This window comes from Coregonus clupeaformis, chromosome 11 (assembly GCF_020615455.1).
Source record: "Coregonus clupeaformis isolate EN_2021a chromosome 11, ASM2061545v1, whole genome shotgun sequence".
Taxonomy (NCBI): domain Eukaryota; kingdom Metazoa; phylum Chordata; class Actinopteri; order Salmoniformes; family Salmonidae; genus Coregonus; species Coregonus clupeaformis.
In genome coordinates, this window is record NC_059202.1 from 28,769,484 (window position 1) to 28,793,581 (window position 24,098).

Below are 24,098 nucleotides of genomic sequence, written 5' to 3' on the forward strand. Positions count from 1 at the left end.
AGAATGCTGAGTTGCATCCAAAGAACACCATACCTAATGTGAAGCATGGGGGTGGAAACATCATGCTTTGGGGCTGTTTTTCTGCAAAGGGACCAGGACGACTGATCCGTGTAAAGGAAAGAATGAATGGGGCCATGTATCGTGAGATTTTGAGTGAAAACCTCCTTCCATCATCAAGGGCATTGAAGATGAAACGTGGCTGGGTCTTTCAGCATGACAATGATCCCAAACACACCGCCCGGGCAACGAAGGAGTGGCTTCGTAAGAAGCATTTCAAGGTCCTGGAGTGGCCTAGCCAGTCTCCAGATCTCAACCCCATAGAAAATCTTTGGAGGGAGTTGAAAGTCCGTGTTGCCCAGCGACAGCCCCAAAACATCACTGCTCTAGAGGAGATCTGCATGGAGGAATGGGCCAAAATACCAGCAACAGTGTGTGAAAACCTTGTGAAGACTTACAGGAAACGTTTGACCTGTGTCATTGCCAACAAAGGGTATATAACAAAGTATTGAGAAACTTTTGTTATTGACCAAATACTTATTTTCCACCATAATTTGCAAATAAATTCATTAAAAATCCTACAATGTGATTTTCTGGAAAAAGAATTCTCATTTTGTCTGTCATAGTTGACGTGTACCTATGATGAAAATTACAGGCCTCTCTCATCTTTTTAAGTGGGAGAACTTGCACAATTGGTGGCTGACTAAATACTTTTTTTCCCCACTGTATGTAAAAATGTATGCATACATGACTGTAAGTCGCTTTGGATAAAAGCGTCTGCTAAATGGCATATTATATGATATATTATAAACTGACAGTAGAGTCCAGTGTATAATATAATATAAAATGATATGTACCAAACATATGTAAAAATGTATGCATACATGACTGTAAGTCGCTTTGGATAAAAGCGTCTGCTAAATGGCATATTATATGATATATTATAAACTGACAGTAGAGTCCAGTGTATAATATAATATAATATGATATGTACCAAACTGACAGTAGAGTCCAGTGTATAATATAATATAATATAATATAATATAATATATACCAAACTGACAGTAGAGTCCAGTGTATAATATAATATAATATAATATAATATATACCAAACTGACAGTAGAGTCCAGTGTATAATATAATATAATATAATATAATATAATATATACCAAACTGACAGTAGAGTCCAGTGTATAATATAATATAATATGATATATACCAAACTGACAGTAGAGTCCAGTGTATAATATAATATAATATAATATAATATAATATGTACCAAACTGACAGTAGAGTCCAGTGTATAATATAATATAATATAATATAATATAATATATACCAAACTGACAGTAGAGTCCAGTGTATAATATAATATAATATGATATATACCAAACTGACAGTAGAGTCCAGTGTATAATATAATATAATATGATATGTACCAAACTGACAGTAGAGTCCTGTGTTTAATATAATATAATATAATATAATATAATATAATATATACCAAACTGACAGTAGAGTCCAGTGTTTAATATGATATATATGATATGTACCAAACTGACAGTAGAGTCCAGTGTTTAATATGATATGTACCAAACTGACAGTTAAGTCCAGTGTATAATACAATATGATATGTACCAAACTGACAGTTAAGTCCAGTGTATAATACAATATGATATGTACCAAACCGACAGTAGAGTCCAGTGTATAATTGAGCAATAAGGCCCGAGGGGGTGTGGTATATATTCAATATACCACAGCTAAGGGCTGTTCTTAAGCACGACACAACGCGGAGTGCCTGGATAAATCCCTTAGCCGTGGTATATTGACCATATACCACAAACCCCTGAGGTGCCTTATTGCTATTATATAAACTGGTTACCAACGTAATTAGAGTAGTAAAAATAAATGTTTTGTCATACCTGTGGTATACGGTCTGATATACCACGGCTGTCAGCCAATCAGCATTCAGGGCTCGAACCATCCAGTTTATAATATGATATGATACGTACCAAACTGACAGTAGAGTCCGGTGAAGCCCGAGGGGCAGTCACAGGTCCCATTCACTTCCACACAGACGCCACCATTCTGGCACAGACACTCCTCTGTGGATGACAGACACAGACAGAAGAGAAGAGGTCACAGACACTGACTCAAAAGTTCAAAGCCACAAAACAGCTCATAGCCTGTTGGGTCACTTGCTACAGGATGACAGAGGTAGCCATTTATAAGCTACATGTACAACCTCAGAGGTCTGTAACATGTTTTGAGAGGCAGCTTCAACAGTATCCCAGTCCCAGAGAACATCAACAGCATCCCAGTCCCAGAGAACATCAATAGTATCCCAGTCCCAGAGAACATCAACAGCACCCCAGTCCCAGAGAACATCAACAGCATCCCAGTCCCAGAGAACATCAACAGTACCCCAGTCCCAGAGAACATTAACAGCACCCCAGTCCCAGAGAACATCAACAGTATCCTAGTCCCAGAGAACATCAACAGCACCCCAGTCCCAGAGAACATCAACAGTACCCCAGTCCCAGAGAACATCAACAGTATCCTAGTCCCAGAGAACATCAACAGCACCCCAGTCCCAGAGAACATCAACAGTACCCCAGTCCCAGAGAACATCAACAGCACCCCAGTCCCAGAGAACATCAACAGTATCCTAGTCCCAGAGAACATCAACAGCACCCCAGTCCCAGAGAACATCAACAGTACCCCAGTCCCAGAGAACATCAACAGTACCCCAGTCCCAGAGAACATCAACAGCACCCCAGTCCCAGAGAACATCAACAGTATCCTAGTCCCAGAGAACATCAACAGCACCCCAGTCCCAGAGAACATCAACAGTACCCCAGTCCCAGAGAACATCAACAGTACCCCAGTCCCAGAGAACATCAACAGCACCCCAGTCCCAGAGAACATTAACAGCACCCCAGTCCCAGTCCCAGAGAACATCAACATTGAAGGTATAGCTAGACGGCCAACATGTGTTCTCTGTCTGTCTGTCTGTCTGTCTGTCTGTCTGTCTGTCTGTCTGTCTGTCTGTCTGTCTGTAATAAAGCCTGTTATTCTTCAACACCACCTCATCACAATATGTCCCATTGATTCAGGACCATTAATCTTCTCTACATCTTTATCTCATAGCTAGTTCTAGTTCACAGGACCAGACCATTCATTTACATTACATTATTCATACATTATATTTACATACCAACTGAGCTACAGGGGACTTTCCCAGACCATTCCCAGTCACTTTGTCAGTCAGTCAGCAGGCTGCATGTCCCCTTCCTTCAGTCCAAACTGGAAGAATGATTTTTATTTTCCTCTCTCTGCCTCCTACTTGCAGCAGTTTGGATCAATGGAAATGGCTGTATCACCGCTAAATAAAGGAAGTGGCTGTATCACCGCTAAATAAAGGAAGTGGCTGTATCACCGCTAAATAAAGGAAGTGGCTGTATCACCGCTAAATAAAGGAAGTGACTGTATCACTGCTAAATAAAGGAAGTGGCTGTATCACCGCTAAATAAAGGAAGTGGCTGTATCACTGCTAAATAAAGGAAGTGGCTGTATCACTGCTAAATAAAGGAAGTGGCTGTATCACTGCTAAATAAAGGAAGTGGCTGTATCACCGCTAAATAAAGGAAGTGGCTGTATCACTGCTAAATAAAGGAAGTGGCTGTATCACCGCTAAATAAAGGAAGTGGCTGTATCACCGCTAAATAAAGGAAGTGGCTGTATCACTGCTAAATAAAGGAAGTGGCTGTATCACCGCTAAATAAAGGAAGTGGCTGTATCACCGCTAAATAAAGGAAGTGGCTGTATCACCGCTAAATAAAGGAAGTGGCTGTATCACTGCTAAATAAAGGAAGTGGCTGTATCACCGCTAAATAAAGGAAGTGGCTGTATCACTGCTAAATAAAGGAAGTGGCTGTATCACCGCTAAATAAAGGAAGTGGCTGTATCACTGCTAAATGAAGGAAGTGGCTGTATCACTGCTAAATAAAGGAAGTGGCTGTATCACTGATAAATAAAGGAAGTGGCTGTATCACTGCTAAATAAAGGAAGTGGCTGTATCACTGCTAAATAAAGGAAGTGGCTGTATCACTGCTAAATAAAGGAAGTGGCTGTATCACCGCTAAATAAAGGAAGTGGCTGTATCACCGCTAAATAAAGGAAGTGGCTGTATCACCGCTAAATAAAGGAAGTGGCTGTATCACTGCTAAATAAAGGAAGTGGCTGTATCACCGCTAAATAAAGGACGTGGCTGTATCACCGCTAAATAAAGGAAGTGGCTGTATCACCACTAAATAAAGGAAGTGGCTGTATCACTGCTAAATAAAGGAAGTGGCTGTATCACTGCTAAATAAAGGAATATTTACATTTTTCTCTCCTCTCTCTGCCTCTGAATTGCAGCAGTGAGGATCAAAGGAAGTGGATATATCACTGCTAAATGACTTCCCTTTGAAGTCAGGGGGGATCGGAGAAAAGAGGACGGCTGGGTGTTCTTTTTCTGATGATATGGAACATGTTTTGTGGGCTGCGTCCCGAATTTCACCCTATTTCCTATATAGTGTACTTTTTTTGACCAAAGCCAAATGGGCCCTGGTCAATAGTAGTGCACTACTATTCCAGGGGATAGGGTGCCATTTGGGATACACTCGTGATCAAAATGGAGCTATGCCCCCTGTGGCAATTAATGAACTGTTAATTAGCTGGAGAGGTTTCCATTGGCCGTGTGTGTGTGTGTGTGTGTTTTCTCTTTGATCTAGGAGGACCGATTAGGAGGCTCTCCTCCCATCCTGTGTCCTGTTACCTTCTCTCTCTCCTTCTCTCTCTCCTTTCCTCTCTCCTTCTCTCTCTACTTCCCTCTCTCCTTCTCCTCTCCTTCCCTCTCTCCTTCTCTCTCTACTTCCCTCTCTCCTTCTCTCGTCTACTTCTCTCTCTCCTTCTCTCGTCTACTTCTCTCTCTCCTTCTCTCTCTCCTTCCCTCTCTCCTTCTCTCTCTACTTCCCTCTCTCCTTCTCTCTCTACTTCCCTCCATCCTTCTCTCGTCTACTTCTCTCTCTCCTTCTCTCTCTCATTTTCTCTCCTTCTCTCGCTCCTTCCCTCCCTCCCTCTCTCCTTCCCTCTCGCCTTCTCTCTCTCCTTCTCTCTCTCTCCTTCCCTCTCTCCTTCTCTCTCTCCTTCTCTCTCTCTCCTTCCTTTCCTCCCTCCTTCTCTCCCTCCTTCTCTCTCCTTCCCTCTCTCCTTCTCTCTTTCCTTCCCTCTCTCCTTCTCTCTCTCCTTCTCTCTCTCTCCTTCTCTCTCTCCTTCCTTCCTTCCCTCCCTCCTTTTCTCCCTCCTTCCCTCTCTCCTTCTCTCTCTCTCCTTCTCTCTCTCCTTCTCTCTCTCCTTCTCTGTCTCCTTCCCTCTCTCCTTCTCTCTCTCCTTCTCTCTCTCTCTCCTTCCTTCCCTCCCTCCTTCTCTCCCTCCTTCTCTCTCCTTCCCTCTCTCCTTCTCTCTCTCCTTCCCTCTCTCCTTCTCTCTCTCCTTCTCTCTCTCTCTCCTTCCTTCCCTCCCTCCTTCTCTCCCTCCTCTCTCCTTCCCCCTCTCCTTCTCTCTCTCCTTCTCTCTCTCCTTCTCTCTCTCTCCTTCCTTCCCTCCCTCCTTCTCTCCCTCCTTCTCTCTCCTTCCCTCTCTCCTTCTCTCTCTCATTCTCTCTCTCCTTCCCTCTCTCCTTCTCTCTCTCCTTCTCTCTCTCTCCTTCCTTCCCTCCCTCCTTCTCTCCCTCATTCTCTCTCTCCTTCTCTCTCTCCTTCTTTCTCTCCTTCCCTCTCTCCTTCCCTCTCTTCTGCTACTTTCTCTCTACCTCAACCCACATGTACATATTTCCTCAATTACCTTGACTAACCTGTACCCCTGCACATTGACTCTGTACTGGTACCCCCTGTATATAGCCTCGCTACTTATCTATTTTTTACTTAACCCTTATTTTTTCTTAAAACTGCATTGTTGGTTAAGGGCTTGTAAGTAAGCATTTCACTGTAAGGTCTACACCTGTTGTATTCGGCGCATGTGACAAACAACATGTGATTTGATTTGATTTGATTTGATCCTACTCCTTTTTCCACAGGGCCTTCCAAGTGAGCCAAGCAGGAAAGTATTTGGGCGATTTAGGAGAGTCTATATAAGCCTTGAGAGTTTCTTCAGCTCAAGGGTGAGGAGTAGCATGGATTTGCAATGGCTCACATACTATTAAAGAGCTTTTGGGGCTGAGAAATAAATCTGTGTTGACCGTGGCTACAGGACTTCAGCCTCGGTGGGGGAAACCAACATCCCACGGGAGAACCTACCCACCAGTTTTGAAAACACATTGTCCATTTACTAACACACACATAGCCTGCATCCCAAATGATACCCCATTCCCTATTTAGTGCACTACTCTTGACCAGGGCCTATAGGAAATAGGGTACCATTTGGGATGCATGGTACAGTATGATATTTCCCTCTAAGGAGGTGAAATAGTATTAGAGGTAGTAGTACAATAACACAGGATGTGTCATGTGGTTTATGCAGCAAGCAGCTGTTCCATAGAGCAGACAGGAGGACCGTAGAGCAGACAGGAGGACCGTAGAGCAGACAGGAGGACCGTAGAGCAGACAGGAGGACCATAGAGCAGACAGGAGGACCGTAGAGCAGACAGGAGGACCATAGAGCAGACAGGAGGACCGTAGAGCAGACAGGAGGACCATAGAGCAGACAGGAGGACCGTAGAGCAGACAGGAGGACCATAGAGCAGACAGGAGGACCGTAGAGCAGACAGGAGGACCATAGAGCAGACAGGAGGACCGTAGAGCAGACAGGAGGACCGTAGAGCAGACAGGAGGACCATAGAGCAGACAGGAGGACCATAGAGCAGACAGGAGGACCGTAGAGCAGACAGGAGGACCATAGAGCAGACATGAGGACCGTAGAGCAGACAGGAGGACCATAGAGCAGACAGGAGGACCGTAGAGCAGACAGGAGGACCGTAGAGCAGACAGGAGGACCATAGAGCAGACAGGAGGACCGTAGAGCAGACAGGAGGACCATAGAGCAGACAGGAGGACCATAGAGCAGACAGGAGGACCATAGAGCAGACAGGAGGACCGTAGAGCAGACAGGAGGACCATAGAGCAGACAGGAGGACCATAGAGCAGACAGGAGGACCATAGAGCAGACAGGAGGACCATAGAGCAGACAGGAGGACCATAGAGCAGACAGGAGGACCATAGAGCAGACAGGAGGACCATAGAGCAGACAGGAGGACCATAGAGCAGACAAGAGGACCATAGAGCAGACAGGAGGACCATAGAGCAGACAGGAGGACCATAGAGCAAACAGGAGGACCATAGAGCAGACAGGAGGACCATAGAGCAGACAGGAGGACCATAGAGCAGACAGGAGGACCATAGAGCAGACAGGAGGACCACAGAGCAGACAGGAGGACCACAGAGCAGACAGGAGGACCATATAGCAGACAGGAGGACCATAGAGCAGACAGGAGGACCATAGAGCAGACAGGAGGACCATAGAGCAGACAGGAGGACCATAGAGCAGACAGGAGGACCATAGAGCAGACAGGAGGACTGTAGAGCAGACAGGAGGACCATAGAGCAGACAGGAGGACTGTAGAACAGACAGGAGGACCATAGAGCAGACAGGAGGACCATAGAGCAGACAGGAGGACTGTAGAGCAGACAGGAGGACCATAGAGCAGACAGGAGGAGCAGACAGGAGGACCATAGAGCAGACAGGAGGACCATAGAGCAGACAGGAGGACTGTAGAGCAGACAGGAGGACCATAGAGCAGACAGGAGGACCATAGAGCAGACAGGAGGACCATAGAGCAGACAGGAGGACTGTAGAGCAGACAGGAGGACCATAGAGCAGACAGGAGGACCATAGAGCAGACAGGAGGACTGTAGAGCAGACAGGAGGACCATAGAGCAGACAGGAGGACCATAGAGCAGACAGGAGGACCATAGAGCAGACAGGAGGACCGTAGAGCAGACAGGAGGACCATAGAGCAGACAGGAGGACCATAGAGCAGACAGGAGGACCATAGAGCAGACAGGAGGACTGTAGAGCAGACAGGAGGACCATAGAGCAGACAGGAGGACCATAGAGCAGACAGGAGGACCATAGAGCAGACAGGAGGACCGTAGAGCAGACAGGAGGACCATAGAGCAGACAGGAGGACCATAGAGCAGACAGGAGGACCGTGAGAGCAGACAGGAGGACCGTAGAGCAGACAGGAGGACCATAGAGCAGACAGGAGGACCATAGAGCAGACAGCTGTTCCATAGAGCAGACAGGAGGACCATAGAGCAGACAGGAGGACCATAGAGCAGACAGGAGGACCATAGAGCAGACATGAGGACCATAGAGCAGACAGGAGGACCATAGAGCAGACAGGAGGACCATAGAGCAGACAGGAGGACCGTAGAGCAGACAGGAGGACCATAGAGCAGACAGGAGGACCATAGAGCAGACAGGAGGACCACAGAGCAGACAGGAGGACCATAGAGCAGACAGGAGGACCATAGAGCAGACAGGAGGACCATAGAGCAGACAGGAGGACCATAGAGCAGACAGGAGGACCATAGAGCAGACAGGAGGACCATAGAGCAGACAGGAGGACCACAGAGCAGACAGGAGGACCATAGAGCAGACAGGAGGACCATAGAGCAGACAGGAGGACCATAGAGCAGACAGGAGGACCATAGAGCAGACAGGAGGACCATAGAGCAGACAGGAGGACCATAGAGCAGACAGGAGGACTGTAGAGCAGACAGGAGGACCATAGAGCAGACAGGAGGACTGTAGAGCAGACAGGAGGACCATAGAGCAGACAGGAGGACCATAGAGCAGACAGGAGGACTGTAGAGCAGACAGGAGGACCATAGAGCAGACAGGAGGACCATAGAGCAGACAGGAGGACCATAGAGCAGACAGGAGGACTGTAGAGCAGACAGGAGGACCATAGAGCAGACAGGAGGACCATAGAGCAGACAGGAGGACCATAGAGCAGACAGGAGGACTGTAGAGCAGACAGGAGGACCATAGAGCAGACAGGAGGACCATAGAGCAGACAGGAGGACTGTAGAGCAGACAGGAGGACCATAGAGCAGACAGGAGGACCATAGAGCAGACAGGAGGACCATAGAGCAGACAGGAGGACTGTAGAGCAGACAGGAGGACCATAGAGCAGACAGGAGGACCATAGAGCAGACAGGAGGACCATAGAGCAGACAGGAGGACTGTAGAGCAGACAGGAGGACCATAGAGCAGACAGGAGGACCATAGAGCAGACAGGAGGACCATAGAGCAGACAGGAGGACCATAGAGCAGACAGGAGGACCATAGAGCAGACAGGAGGACCGTAGAGCAGACAGGAGGACCATAGAGCAGACAGGAGGACCATAGAGCAGACAGGAGGACCATAGAGCAGACAGGAGGACCGTAGAGCAGACAGGAGGACCATAGAGCAGACAGGAGGACCATAGAGCAGACAGCTGTTCCATAGAGCAGACAGGAGGACCATAGAGCAGACAGGAGGACCATAGAGCAGACAGGAGGACCATAGAGCAGACATGAGGACCATAGAGCAGACAGGAGGACCATAGAGCAGACAGGAGGACCATAGAGCAGACAGGAGGACCGTAGAGCAGACAGGAGGACCATAGAGCAGACAGGAGGACCATAGAGCAGACAGGAGGACCACAGAGCAGACAGGAGGACCATAGAGCAGACAGGAGGACCATAGAGCAGACAGGAGGACCATAGAGCAGACAGGAGGACCATAGAGCAGACAGGAGGACCATAGAGCAGACAGGAGGACCATAGAGCAGACAGGAGGACCATAGAGCAGACAGGAGGACCATAGAGCAGACAGGAGGACCACAGAGTTGTGCCATGGACCTCATCCAGAGGAGTAAGTGGCAGAGTCAGTGCTGAGTTTGGCAGAGTCAGTGCTGAATTTGGCAGAGCCAAATTGCACCATATTTCCCATAGTGCACTACTTTTGACTAGCAGTAGTAGGAACTAGGGACTAGGGTGCCATTTGGGATACATTTAGAGTCCTCTGGTCAAAAGCAGTGCACTATGTAGGGAATAGGGTGCCATTTGGGACACAAAATGTCAGAGTTTCCTGGTCAAAAGTAGTGCACTATATAAGGAATAGTTTGCCACTGCTCTGCGCTACTCTGCTGCCCTGCTGCCAGGCATATTATACCAGCCTTGTCCGAGGAAACTACCGGAATAAATCCCAACCATCAGCTCCAGCCTAGACAGAGGCTCCTGTCCTTTCAAGTCTAGACAAAGCGGCACTTCCCCTTGTAAGTAAACTAATAAAATGCGCCATAAAGCAATTATTCCCAAAATGGACTGTTGTTCCCCCAGGTTCCCGTAGTAAACTGTGCGGTACAGATGAACATCCTCCATCATCACAGCAGAACAGGGTGGACCAGACAGTCTTTTCCCTCTTCCAGGGCACTGAGGCACATTCCTGTGGGATCAAACCGAATCACAACAGGTGTAGACTAACAGTGAAACTGCTTTACTGACGGGCCCTTCACAACAATGCAGAGAAAACAATAGAACAATTATAGAAAGATAACAACACAAATAATATATATACACTTGAGTAACGATAACTTGGATATATTCACGGGTTACCAGTACTGAGTCGATATGCAGGGGTACGAGGTAATTGAGGTAGATATGTACATATACACTACCAGTCAATAGTTTGGACACACCTACTCATTCCAGGGTTTTTCTTTATTTTTTACTATTTTCTACATTTGTAGAATAATTGTGAAGACATCAAAACTATGAAATAACACATATGGAATCATGTAGTAACCAAAAAAAGTGTTAAACAAATCAAAATATATTTTATATTTGAGATTCTTCAAATAGCCACCCTTTGCCTTGATGACAGCTTTGAAAACACTTGGCACTCTCAACCAGCTTCCTGAGGTAGTCACCTGGAATGCATTTCAATTAACAGGTGTACCTTCTTAAAAGTTAATTTGTGGAATTTCTTTCCTTCTTAATGCGTTTGAGCCCTATTTGGTAAAAGACCAAGTCCATATTATGGCAAGAACAGCTCAAATAAGCAAATAGAAATGACAGTCAATCATTACTTTAAGACATGAAGGTCAGTCAATACAGAACATTTCAAGAACTTTGAATGTTTCTTCAAGTGCAGTCGCAAAAACCATCAAGCGCTATGATGAAACTGGCTCTCATGAGGACCGCCACAGGAATGGAAGACCCAGAGTTACCTCTGCAGCAGAGGATACGTTCATTAGAGTTACCAGCCTCAGAAATTGCAGCCCAAATAAATGCTTCACAGAGTTCAAGTAACAGACACATCTCAACATCAACTGTTCAGAGGACACAGTGTGAATCACGCTTTCATGGTCAAATTGCTGCAAAGAAATCACTAATAAAGGACATCAATAAGAAGAAGAGACTTGCTTGGGCCAAGAAACATGAGCAATGGACATTAGACCGGTGGAAAATTGTCCTTTGGTCTGGAGTCCAAATTTGAGATTTTTGGTTCCAACCGCCGTGTCGTTGTGAGACGTGGTGTGGATGAACGGATGATCTCCGCATGTGTATTTCCCACCGTAAAGCATGGAGGAGGAGGTGTTATTGTGTGGGGGTGCTTTGCTGGTGACACTGTCCGTGATTAATTTAGAATTCAAGGCACACTTACCGTAACCAGCGTGGCTACCAAAGCATTCTGCAGCGATACGCCATCCCATCTGGTTTGGGCTTAGTGGGACTGTCATTTGTTTTTCAACAGGGCAATGACCCAACACACCTCCAGGCTGTGTAAGGGCTATTTGACCAAGAAGGAGAGGGATGGAGTGCTGCATCAGATGACCTGGCCTCCACAATCCCCCGACCTCAACCCAATTGAGATGGTTTTGGATGAGTCGGACCGCAGAGAGTGAAGGAAAAGCAGCCAACAAGTGCTCAGCATATGTGGGAACTCCTTCAAGACTGTTGGAAAAGCATTCCAGGTGAAGCTGGTTGAGAGAATGCAAAGAGTGTGCATGACCATAGAGGAGCAGCATGACTATTTTTATTTGTATTTATTATGGATCCTCATTAGTTCCTGCCAAGGCAGCAGCTACTCTTCCTGGGGTCCAGCAAAATCAAGGCAGTTATATACAAATTGTAAAACATTACAATCCATTCATTACAGAATTCACAACACACTAAGTGTGTGCCCTCAGGCCCCTACTCCACTACCACCCATCTACAACACAAAATCCATGTGTACGTGTGTGTGTGTTGTGTATGTTATCATGTGTGTGTATGCATGTGTCTGTGCCTATGTTTGTGTTGCTTCACGGTCCCCGCTGTTCCATAAGGTGTATTTTTATTTGTTTTTTAAATCTGATTCTACTGCTTGCATGAGTTACCTGATGTGGAATAGAGTTCCATGTAGTCATGGCTCTATGTAGTACTGTGCGCCTCCCATAGTCTGTTCTGGACTTGGGGACTGTGAAGAGACCTCTGGTGGCATGTCTTGTGGGGTATGCATGGGTGTCTGAGCTGTGTGCTAGTAGTTTAAACAGACAGCTCGGTGCTTTCAACATGTCAAGACCTCTCGCAAATACAAGTAGTGACAAAGTCAATCTCTCCTCCACTTTGAGCCAGGAGAGATTGACATGCATATTATTAATGTTTGCACTCTGTGTACATCCAAGGGCCAGCCGTGCTGCCCTGTTCTGAGCCAATTGCAATTTTCCTAAGTCCCTCTTTGTGGCACCTGACCACACGACTGAACAGTAGTCCAGGTGCGAAAAAACTAGGGCCTGTAGGACCTGCCTTGTTGATAGTGCTGTTAAGAAGGCAGAGCAGCACTTTATTATTGAGGGGGACCAAGTTAAATAAAAACATTTAAATAAAAAAGTAATAATATACACATTTGAACAACTGCAACAGTGATTAATATCATTGGGGTGGGGGCAGAGTTAAAGTCCGTTGGGGGGAGGGGTGGAATGTCCATAGGGGGAGGCTCCTCTGAGATGTGTATGCCAAGGAATTTGATGTTATTGACCGTCTCCACAGCGGTTGATGAGGATGGGGGCATGTCCAGCATGGTTCCTCCTGAAATCCACAATCAGCTCCTTTGTTTTGCTGACGTTGAGGGAGAGGTTGTTTACCTGGCACCACGCCGTCAGACTGACGTTGAGGGAGAGGTTGTTTAACTGGCACCACCTGTACTGACCTCGCCTTCTGGACGATAGCGAGGTGAACAGGCAGTGGCTCGGGTGGTTGTTGTCCTTGATGATCTTTTTGGCCTTCCTGTGACAAAGGGTGCTTTAGGTGTCCTGGAGGTCTAGTTTGCCCCCGGTAATGCGTTCGGCAGACCGCACCACCCTCTGGAGAGCCCTGCGGTTGCGGGCGGTGCAGTTGCCGTACCAGGCGGTGATACAGCCCGACGCTGTTGCGCCTTCTTCACCACACTGTCTGAGTAGGTGGACCATCTCAGATTGTCAGTGATGTGTAAGCCGAGGAACTTGAAGCTTTCCACCTTCTCCACTGTGGTCCCGTCGATGTGGATAGGGGCGTGCTCCCTCTGCTGTTTCCTGAAGTCCACGATCAGCTCCTTTGTTTTGTTGACATTGAGTGAGAGGCTATTTTCCTGGCACCACACTCCCAGGGCCCTCACCTCCTCCCTGTAGGCTGTCTCGTCATTATTGGTAATCAGGCCTACTATTGTTGTGTCGTCTGCAAACTTGATGATTGAGTTGGAGGCGTGCTTGGCCACGCAGTCATGGGTGAACAGGGAGTACAGGAAGGGGCTGAGAATGCACCCTTGTGGGCCCCTGTGTTGAGGATCAGCGAAGTGGAGGTGTTGTTTCCTACCTTCACCACCTGGGGGCGGCCAGTCAGGAAGTCCAGGACCCAGTTGCACAGGGCGGGATTCAGACCCAGGGCCTCGAGCTTAATGATGAGCTTGGAGGGTACTATGGTGTTGAATGCTGAGCTATAGTCAATGAACAGCATTCTTACATAGGTATTCCTCTTGTCCAGATGGGATAGGGCAGCGTGCAGTGCGATGGTGATTGCATCGTCTGTGGATCTATTGGGGAGGTAAGCAAATTTAAGTAGGTCTTGGGTGACAGGTAAGGTAGAGGTGATATGATCCTTAACTAGCCTCTCAAAGCACTTCATGATGACAGAAGTGAGTGCTACGGGGTGATAGTCATTTAGTTCAGTTACCTTTGCTTTCTTGGGAACAGGAACAATGGTGGACATCTTGACGCAAGTGGGGACAGCAGACTGGGAAAGGGAGAGATTAATATGTCTGTAAAAACTCCAGCCAGCTGGTCTGGGCATGCTATGAGGACGCGGCTAGAGATGCCGTCTGGGCCGGCAGGCTTGCGAGGGTTAACACGCTTAAATGTCTTATTCACGTCGGCCACGGAGAAGGAGAGGCCACAAGCCTTGGTAGGGGGCCGTGTCGGTGGCACTGTGTTAATCCCGAAGAAGGTGTTTAGCTTGTCCGGAAGTAAGACGTTGGTGTCCGCGACGTGGCTGGTTTTCCCTTTGTAGTCCGTGATTGTCTATAGACCCTGCCACATACGTCTCGTGTCTGAGCCGTTGAATTGCGACTCCACTTTGTCTCTATACTGACGTTTTGCCTGTTTGATTGCCTTACGGAGGGAATAACTACACTGTTTGTACTCTGCCATATTCTCAGTCACCTTGCCATGGTTAAATATGGTGGTTCGTGCTTTCAGTTTTGCGCGAATACTGCCATCTATCCACGGTTTCTGGTTTGGGTAGGTTTTAATAATCACAGTGGGTACAACATCTCCTATAGACTTTCTGATGAACTCAGTCACCTTATCCATGTATTTGTCAATGTTATTCTCAGAGGCTACCCGGAACAAATCCCAGTCCGCGTGATCAAAACAATCTTGAAGCATGGATTCCAATTGGTCAGACCAGCGTTGAATAGTCCTTAGCACGGGTACTTCCTGTTTGAGTTTCTGCCTATAGGAAGGGAGGAGCAAAATGGAGTCGTGATCAGATTTGACGAAGGGAGGGCAGGGGAGGGACTTGTAGGCATTTTGAAAAGCTGAGTAGCAGTGGTCTAATGTTTTCTCAGAGCGAGTGCTACAGTCAATGTGTTGGTAGAACTTCGGTAGCATTTTCCTCAAATTTGCTTTGTTAAAATCCCCAGCTACAATAAATGTGGCCTCAGGATAAGTGGTTTCCAGTTTGCATAAAGTCCAGTGTAGCTCTTTGAGGGCCGTCGTGGTATCGGCTTCAGGGGGAATATACACGGTTGTGACTATAGCCGAAGAGAATTCTCTTGGGAGGTAATAGGGTCGGCATTTGATTGTGAGGTATTCTAGGTTGGGTGAATAAAAGGACTTGAGTTTCTGTATGTTATCACAATCACACCATGAGTAGTTAATCATGAAACAAACACCCCCACCTTTCTTCTTCCCGGAGAGTTCTTTATTCCTGTCTGTGGGATGTACTGAGAACCCAACTGACGGAGACAGTATATCCCGAGAGAGCCATGTTTCCGTGAAACAGAGTATGTTACAATCCCTGATGTCTCTCTGGAAGGAGATTCTCGCCCTGAGCTAGTCTACTTTATTATCCAGAGACTGAACATTAGCGAGTAATATACTCGGAAGCGATGGTGTGCGCGCCTCCTGAGTCGGACTAGAAGTCCACTCCGGATACCTCTTCTCCGCCGGCAGTGTTTAAGATCAGCCTCTGGAATCAGTTAAATTGCCCTGGGGGGTACGAACAAAGGATCCAATTCAGGAAAGCCGTATTCCTGGTCGTAATGCTGGTGGGGTACCGCCGCTCTGATATCCAAAAGTTATTTCCGGCTGTTTGTAATAAAACAAAACATTTCCTGGGCTAATAATGTAAGAAATAACACACAAAAAAACAAAAATTCTGCAAAGTTGCTTAGGAGCTAGAAGCAGAGCTGCCCTATCTGTCGGCGCCATCTTACAATACCCCATCTAGCAGGTTGGTATAGCAGCTTGAGCTAGGGAGAGATTGTAAAAAAACAGGCAGCACATACTCTGAGGGCATGGCTAGGGATGCCGTCTGGGCCGGCAGCCTTGCGAGGGTTAACACGTTTGAATGACTTCCATACGTCCTCAGTGGAGACTGTGAGTGTGTAGCCCACGTTGTCATCAGGGGCTCTCCTCGGCAGCTCAGGGTCGTTGTGCTCGAATCTTGAGAAAAAGGTTTGTAGCTCGTCCGGTAGGGTGGCGTTGGTGCCCGTGATGTGGCGGGCTTTCTTTTTGTAATCCGTGATCGTTGGGAGCCCCTGACACATACGCCTTGTGTCTGACCCACTGAATTGCGCCTCCACTTCGTACCTATACCTGTGTTTTGACATCTTGATTGCTCTGCGTAGGTCGTATTTGTACTGTTTAACCAAACTATTGTCCCCGGTCACCTTGCCCTTTTTATAAGCAGCATTTCTCTCTTTCAGTTTTCCTACAAGGCTGGTATCAATCCGTTATCTCCAGAGGCGACCAGGAACATATTCCAGTCCACGTGATAAAAACAGTCTTGGAGCGTGAATTTTGATTGGTCGGACCAACGCTGTATATACCTGACCACCGGAAACTTCCCTCTTGAGTCTTTGTTTGTAGGCGGGGACAAGCAAGATGGAGTCACGGTCGGATTTTCCGAAAGAAGGATGAGAGAGGGCCTTACACCTGTGTCGAAAAAGGCGTGTAGCAGTGGTCAAGAGTAGAATTTCTGCAAGTTAGACAGTCGATGTGTTGGTAATAATTTGGGAGCACGGTTCTCAAATTACTTTTTTGTTAAAGTCCCCCACAACAATGAACGCTGCCTCTGGGAATGGGGTCTCCAGTTTGTTCAGGGTCCAATGAAGATCTTTGAGAGCATTTTTGGTGTCGGCTTGGGACGGGATGTACACAGCCATGGCGAAAATCCCTGAGAACTCTCTCGGAAGGTAAAAAGGACAAAATTTGATGACCAAGTATTCCAAGTCGGGGGAGCAGAAGCTGAAGCTCACAAGTTCCTGTAGATTTCCATCGTCGTGTTGTTGGTCATAAAGCAGAGCCTTGCTCAGAGAGAGCCCGCTGCCTATCTGAACAAAAAACTGTAAAACCGGATGGTTGTATATAATCGGTTTGGATGTCGGAGGAAAGTCTCAGAAAATGTGAGTATGTTGCAGGATCTGATGTCCCTCTGGAAGGAGATCCTCGCTCTGATCTGATGTCCCTCTGGAAGGAGATCCTCACTCTGAGTTCATCAAGTTTGTTCATTAGTGATTGAACATTGGTGAGTAGTATGCTGGGTAATGGAGGACAGTAGCATGCTGGGTAATGGAGGACAGTAGTATGCTCTGTAATGGAGGACAGTAGTATGCTCTGTAATGGAGGACAGTAGCATGCTGGGTAATGGAGGACAGTAGTATGCTGGGTAATGTAGGACAGTAGTATGCTCTGTAATGGAGGACAGTAGTATGCTGGGTAATGGAGGACAGTAGCATGCTGGGTAACGGAGTATGTCTCCCGAGTGGCGCAGTGGTCTAAGGCACTGCATCGCAGTGCTAGCTGTGCCACTAGAGATCCTGGTTCAAATCCAGGCTCTGCTGTAGCTGGCCGCAACCGGGAGACCAATGGGGCGGCGCACAATTGGCCCAGCGTCGTCCAGGGTAGGGGAGGGAATGGCCGGCAGGGAGGTAGCTCAGTTGGTAGAGCATGGCGTTTGCAACGCCAGGGTAGTGGGTTCGTTTCCCACGGGGGGCCAGTATGAAAATAGAAAAAAGAATAATGTATGCACTAACTGTAAGTCGCTCTGGATAAGAGCGTCTGCTAAATGACGTAAATGTAAAATGTAATGTATGCTGGGTAATGGAGGACAGTAGTATGCTGGGTAATGGAGGACAGTAGTATGCTGGGTAATGGAGGACAGTAGTATGCTGGGTAATGGAGGATAGTAGTATGCTGGGTAATGGAGGACAGTAGTATGCTGGGTAATGGAGGACAGTAGTATGCTGGGTAATGGAGGACAGTAGTATGCTGGGTAATGGAGGACAGTAGTATGCTGGGTAATGGAGGACAGTAGTATGCTGGGTAATGGAGGACATTAGTATGCTGGGTAATGGAGGACAGTAGTATGCTGGGTAATGGAGGACAGTAGTATGCTCTGTAATGGAGGACAGTAGTATGCTGGGTAATGGAGGACAGTAGTATGCTGAGTAATGGAGGACAGTAGTATGCTGGGTAATGGAGGACAGTAGCATGCTGGGTAATGGAGGACAGAAGTATGCTGGGTAATGGAGGACAGTAGCATGCTGGGTAATGGAGGACAGTAGCATGCTGGGTAATGGAGGACAGTAGTATGCTGGGTAATGGAGGACAGTAGTATGCTGGGTAATGGAGGACAGTAGTATGCTGGGTAATGGAGGACAGTAGTATGCTCTGTAATGGAGGACAGTAGTATGCTGGGTAATGGAGGACAGTAGTATGCTGGGTAATGTAGGACAGTAGTATGCTCTGTAATGGAGGACAGTAGTATGCTGGGTAATGGACGACAGTAGTATGCTGGGTAATGGAGGACAGAAGTATGCTGGGTAATGGAGGACAGTAGCATGCTCTGTAATGGAGGACAGTAGTATGCTGGGTAATGGAGGACAGTAGTATGCTGGGTAATGGAGGACAGTAGTATGCTGGGTAATGGAGGACAGTAGTATGCTGGGTAATGGAGGACAGTAGTATGCTCTGTAATGGAGGACAGTAGTATGCTGGGTAATGGAGGACAGTAGTATGCTGGGTAATGGAGGACAGTAGCATGCTGGGTAATGGAGGACAGTAGCATGCTGGGTAATGGAGGACAGTAGTATGCTGGGTAATGGAGGACAGTAGTATGCTGGGTAATGGAGGACAGTAGTATGCTGGGTAATGGAGGACAGTAGTATGCTGGGTAATGGAGGACAGTAGTATGCTGGGTAATGGAGGACAGAAGTATGCTGGGTAATGGAGGACAGTAGCATGCTGGGTAATGGAGGACAGTAGTATGCTGGGTAATGGAGGACAGAAGTATGCTGGGTAATGGAGGACAGTAGTATGCTGGGTAATGGAGGACAGAAGTATGCTGGGTAATGGAGGACAGTAGCATGCTGGGTAATGGAGGACAGTAGTATGCTGGGTAATGGAGGACAGTAGTATGCTGGGTAATGGAGGACAGAAGTATGCTAGGTAATGGAGGACAGTAGCATGCTGGGTAATGGAGGACAGTAGTATGCTGGGTAATGGAGGACAGTAGTATGCTGGGTAATGGAGGACAGTAGTATGCTGGGTAATGGAGGACAGTAGTATGCTGGGTAATGGAGGACAGTAGTATGCTGGGTAATGGAGGACAGTAGTATGCTGGGTAATGGAGGACAGTAGTATGCTCTGTAATGGAGGACAGTAGTATGCTGGGTAATGGAGGACAGTAGTATGCTGGGTAATGGAGGACAGTAGTATGCTGGGTAATGGAGGACAGTAGTATGCTCTGTAATGGAGGACAGTAGTATGCTGGGTAATGGAGGACAGTAGTATGCTGGGTAATGGAGGACAGTAGAATGCTGGATAATGGAGTACAGTAGTATGCTGGGTAATGGAGGACAGTAGAATGCTGGATAATGGAGGACAGTAGTATGCTGGGTAATGGAGGACAGTAGTGTGCTGGGTAATGGAGGACAGTAGTATGCTGGGTAATGGAGGACAGTAGTATGCTGGGTAATGGAGGACAGTAGAATGCTGGATAATGGAGGACAGTAGTATGCTGGGTAATGGAGGACAGTAGTATGCTGGGTAATGGAGGACAGTAGTATGCTGGGTAATGGAGGATAGTAGTATGCTGGGTAATGGAGGACAGTAGTATGCTGGGTAATGGAGGACAGTAGTATGCTGGGTAATGGAGGACAGTAGTATGCTGGGTAATGGAGGACAGTAGTATGCTGGGTAATGGAGGACAGTAGTATGCTGGGTAATGGAGGACAGTAGTATGCTGGGTAATGGAGGACAGTAGTATGCTGGGTAATGGAGGACAGTAGAATGCTGGATAATGGAGGACAGTAGTATGCTCTGTAATGGAATAACAGTCATCCAATATGATGTAATAGAAATAAGGCCATGCTCATGAGAAAAAAAAAAACGTCCTCCCTCATCTTAAACGTCACTGACCGCCACTGCTTTACCTGCTGTCCAACTGTCTTCAGCTAGAATCTGCTAGAAAAGGTTCTGACCTATACCTGCTGTCCAACTGTCTCCAGCTAGAGCAGGGTATGTCTCAGTCAGTACTTTACCTTCACAGTTGTCACCATAGAATCCTTGGGTACATGTGCAGTTGTAACTCCCAGAGCCGGTGTGTTCACAGATCTGGTGGTTCTCACAGCCCTCCCCCACACAGGACACTGCCAGACAGACAAGAGGACCAGCTCCTTTAGTTTATACCATAACCTTGGCCTAGGGCAACACAGTGTGTGATGCCAAAACACATAAAGAACAGGCAAGTACTATACTTTTAAACAAGTTTTTGGAATTAAAAAAAAAAGCTTAGGAAATGATGAACTCTGATCTGAGAAATACATTTATCACATACAAGATGTCCACTGTTCTTTTGTGTTTGACTGAGAGAGGTGGTTCTGTCAATAGACTCCAAGCTGATTCAACGTTTCTTATGGAAAATTATTCTGTCTGGCAAAACCATAGATGTTCTGATGACCAACATTCAAATGACCTACAAGCACATAGCTCAGCTCTTACCTTTTTGATTTTCAGTTTGAGGAGTAGACGACGAATTCACTTGGGCCGACACCAACTCTATGAAAGAAAATACGAAAGGTTGAGGCTTTCTAGCTAATTGTAAGAATTGTTCAGACAGTTACAAGGATAGTGTGCCAACATACTACGCCACAGCATTAGTACAGAAAGGAAGCTCTTTCTTTCTCCCTGTGTTGCTCTTAGTGGAGAAGCCCAGAGAACAGGCCTCAGCTCTCAGCCATTAGCTAACCATGATACCACGGTATACGGTATTACCACGGTAATAAACCACGGTGTGGTTGCTGAGGTTCTGAAAACAGGCGACGCCGCAAAGCCTTTCAACAAACCACCAGGTCACTCTTGTTTTATTTATTTAACCTTTATTTAACTAGGCAAGTCAGTTAAGAACAAATTCTTATTTACAATGACGGCCTACACCGGCCAAACCCGGACGACGCTGGGCCAATTGTGCGCCGCCCCTATGGGACTCCCAATCACGGCCGGTTGTGATTTACAGCCTGGAATCGAACCAGGGGGGTCTGTAGTGACGCCTCAAGCCTCTAACACGGCGCTCCTAGCCGCTCTCAGGGTGCTCCCAAACTGCACCTTATTCCGTATACAGTACACTACTTACCATGGGCCCTGGTCAAAAGTAGTGCACTATAAAGGGAATATAATTCCATTTGGGATGCAACCTCACCCCGTCTCATCCTCCCAGAGAGAGGTTAGTCAGGTTTCGTTTAATGCCTGCTGTCCCCAGTTGTAAACATGTTCTATTGCAGGAAGCCAAAACAGAGAGCAGAAAGCAGGGCTCGCCGGCCACCTTTGGTAACATTTTATATCACGAACCATTGTTCCAAACATGCAAATTGAACCAGAGAAATGGCAGAGCCGGCATTCACTTGCAGAATCAGAGTAAAGGTTGCATCCCAAATGGCACCCTATTCCCTATGTAGTGCACTACTTTAGACCAGAGAATGGCACCCTATTCCCTATGTAGTGCACTACTTTAGACCAGAGAATGGCACCCTATTCCCTATGTAGTGCACTACTTTAGACCAGAGAATGGCACCCTATTCCCTATATAGTGCACTACTTTAGACCAGAGAATGGCACCCTATTCCCTATATAGTGCACTACTTTAGACCAGAGAATGGCACCCTATTCCCTATATAGTGCACTACTTTAGACCAGAGAATGGCACCCTATTCCCTATATAGTGCACTACTTTAGACCAGAGAATGGCACCCTATTCCCTATATAGTGCACTACTTTTGACCAGGACCCATAGGACCAATGTTGTGTGTCTACTCTCTAACTGGCATAAACTAGCAGAATCAAAGTTAGTGAGTCCCAAATGGCACCCTAGTCCCTAAAGGGAAAGTAAGTAAGCCTTGTCCGAGCCAGAACGACCCATAGGGGAAGGAGCCCCTATCTCCTGATTCTGTAGTGTGAGGCAGCTTGATGTACAAGTACACCCCCCTGGACAGGACGCCAGTCTGTGGGCACTGGTCAAAAATTAGTGCACTATATAGGGAATAGGGTGCCATTTGGGATGCAGGGGGTCAGTTGAATAGTACTCCTTCTAAAGAAGAAGGAGAGTTCTATCAGTAGCTCACCTGTCTCGCAGTGTGTTCCGGTGAAGGCAGCAGGACAGGTGCAGGCGTAACCATTCACCTGGTCTTTACACTGCCCTCCATTCAGACAGGGCTGGGAAACACACTCGTCCATGTCTGGATCCACAAACACAACAAAACGTACATGTTATTCAATCCCCAGTCGTTATCTATGTGGGAAACTGAGGATTTTGGAAAAGAGACATTTCCAAGGTAGTAACGGTTCTCTTTCAATGTTTTTGCCACGTCCCAAAATGGCACCCTGTTCCCTATAGTGGTCTAAAGTAATGCACTATGTAGGGAATAGGGTGCCATTCTCTGGTCTAAAGTAGTGCACTATGTAGGGAATAGGGTGCCATTCTCTGGTCTAAAGTAGTGCACTATGTAGGGAATAGGGTACCATTCTCTGGTCTAAAGTAGTGCACTATATAGGGAATAGGGTGCCATTCTCTGGTCTAAAGTAGTGCACTATATAGGGAATAGGGTGCCATTCTCTGGTCTAAAGTAGTGCACTATGTAGGGAATAGGGTGTCGTTTGGGATGCAGTCAAGGTGTTGAAGCTGTATGCTGACAGACAGCGGTGTGGGTCAACAGTCTGACACGTATGTGAATCACAAATTTAGACCGCATGTTGTCTTTTGGAAAAGCATCCATCCTGTCCGGACGCAATCATAACTTTCCAAGACAGTCCTGGTTTTCAAGATAACCCCGGGAAGGTATTCGGTCTTGGACTTGGTTAAATCATTTTCCACTGGACATGTACTGTAGGGTGTAATTCCCTACGATATCAAAAAGACACAATGGCAGGGTGAAGAGTAATTAGGGTGAAGAGTAATTAGGGTGAAGAGTAATTAGGGTGAAGAGTAATTAGGTAATTATAATTATAGTAATTAACAGGGCCCAGGTCAAAGTAGTGCACTACATAGAGAACAGGGTTCCATTTGGGATGTGACCTTTCTTTTCAGTTCGGCTTGGATGCAGACTAGTAATTAATGGCCTTCGCCCATCCATCTCTGAACAGAACAGAGCAACACGTGTAGTGTTGTCTGTGTTTGTATATATGTGTGTGTGTGTGTGTGTGTGTGTGTGTGTGTGTGTGCGTGTGCGTGTTTGTGTGTTGATCTCCAAGACCAGAGCTGGATCAGGGAACTGAGGCTCCTTTCAGCAGGTGTACTGTTACACTGAACCAGGTGTCTCGTATTAAGGAGTCCTCTCACGTAGGAACTACAGTACAGGTAGACTCAAACAGTTCCCCTTCTTGTTTCATCAATAACCCATCATGTAGTGAGAGACCAGGATGTCACACCGGGTCTGTGTCCCCTAGGGTGGCCTTTTGGGACACAGACCATGAAACCAAAGTCACTACACTCCTCAATGTCTCTATTGAAGACAGGTTTGAGTTCCGTGAACTTTAATAGGTCTGCACACTCTGTGACCCCAGAAAGAACAACCAGATATAATCCAACCGCAATGTGTTTGCAGCTGAACTGTAACCTGCTAAAAGCTATCAATCAGGCCATACAGGTTTGGCTTCATGGGAACTCTCTCTGGATGAAGTAACATCTGTCCGATTGATGATGATTGTAATGTAGAAACCAGAGAGACTGTTTCCCTGGGGAGAGAGATGCCCATACTCCAACCCCTACACCCGAACCCT

General features: G+C 46.9%; 1 protein-coding gene across 1 annotated transcript in view; it reads right to left on the reverse strand.

Moving 5' to 3' along the window:
• The window catches only part of LOC121537619 (sushi, nidogen and EGF-like domain-containing protein 1), a 101,058-nt gene that overhangs the window by 20,845 nt on the left and 56,115 nt on the right, over nucleotides 1-24,098 (reverse strand). The window contains exons 8-11 of the mRNA XM_041845203.2: nucleotides 22,445-22,558; nucleotides 20,829-20,885; nucleotides 20,369-20,476; nucleotides 2,010-2,102 (exon numbers count right to left, since the gene is read on the reverse strand). Of these exons, the coding sequence (XP_041701137.2) occupies nucleotides 2,010-2,102; nucleotides 20,369-20,476; nucleotides 20,829-20,885; nucleotides 22,445-22,558 (372 nt within the window). The remainder of the gene's footprint in view (nucleotides 1-2,009; nucleotides 2,103-20,368; nucleotides 20,477-20,828; nucleotides 20,886-22,444; nucleotides 22,559-24,098) is intronic.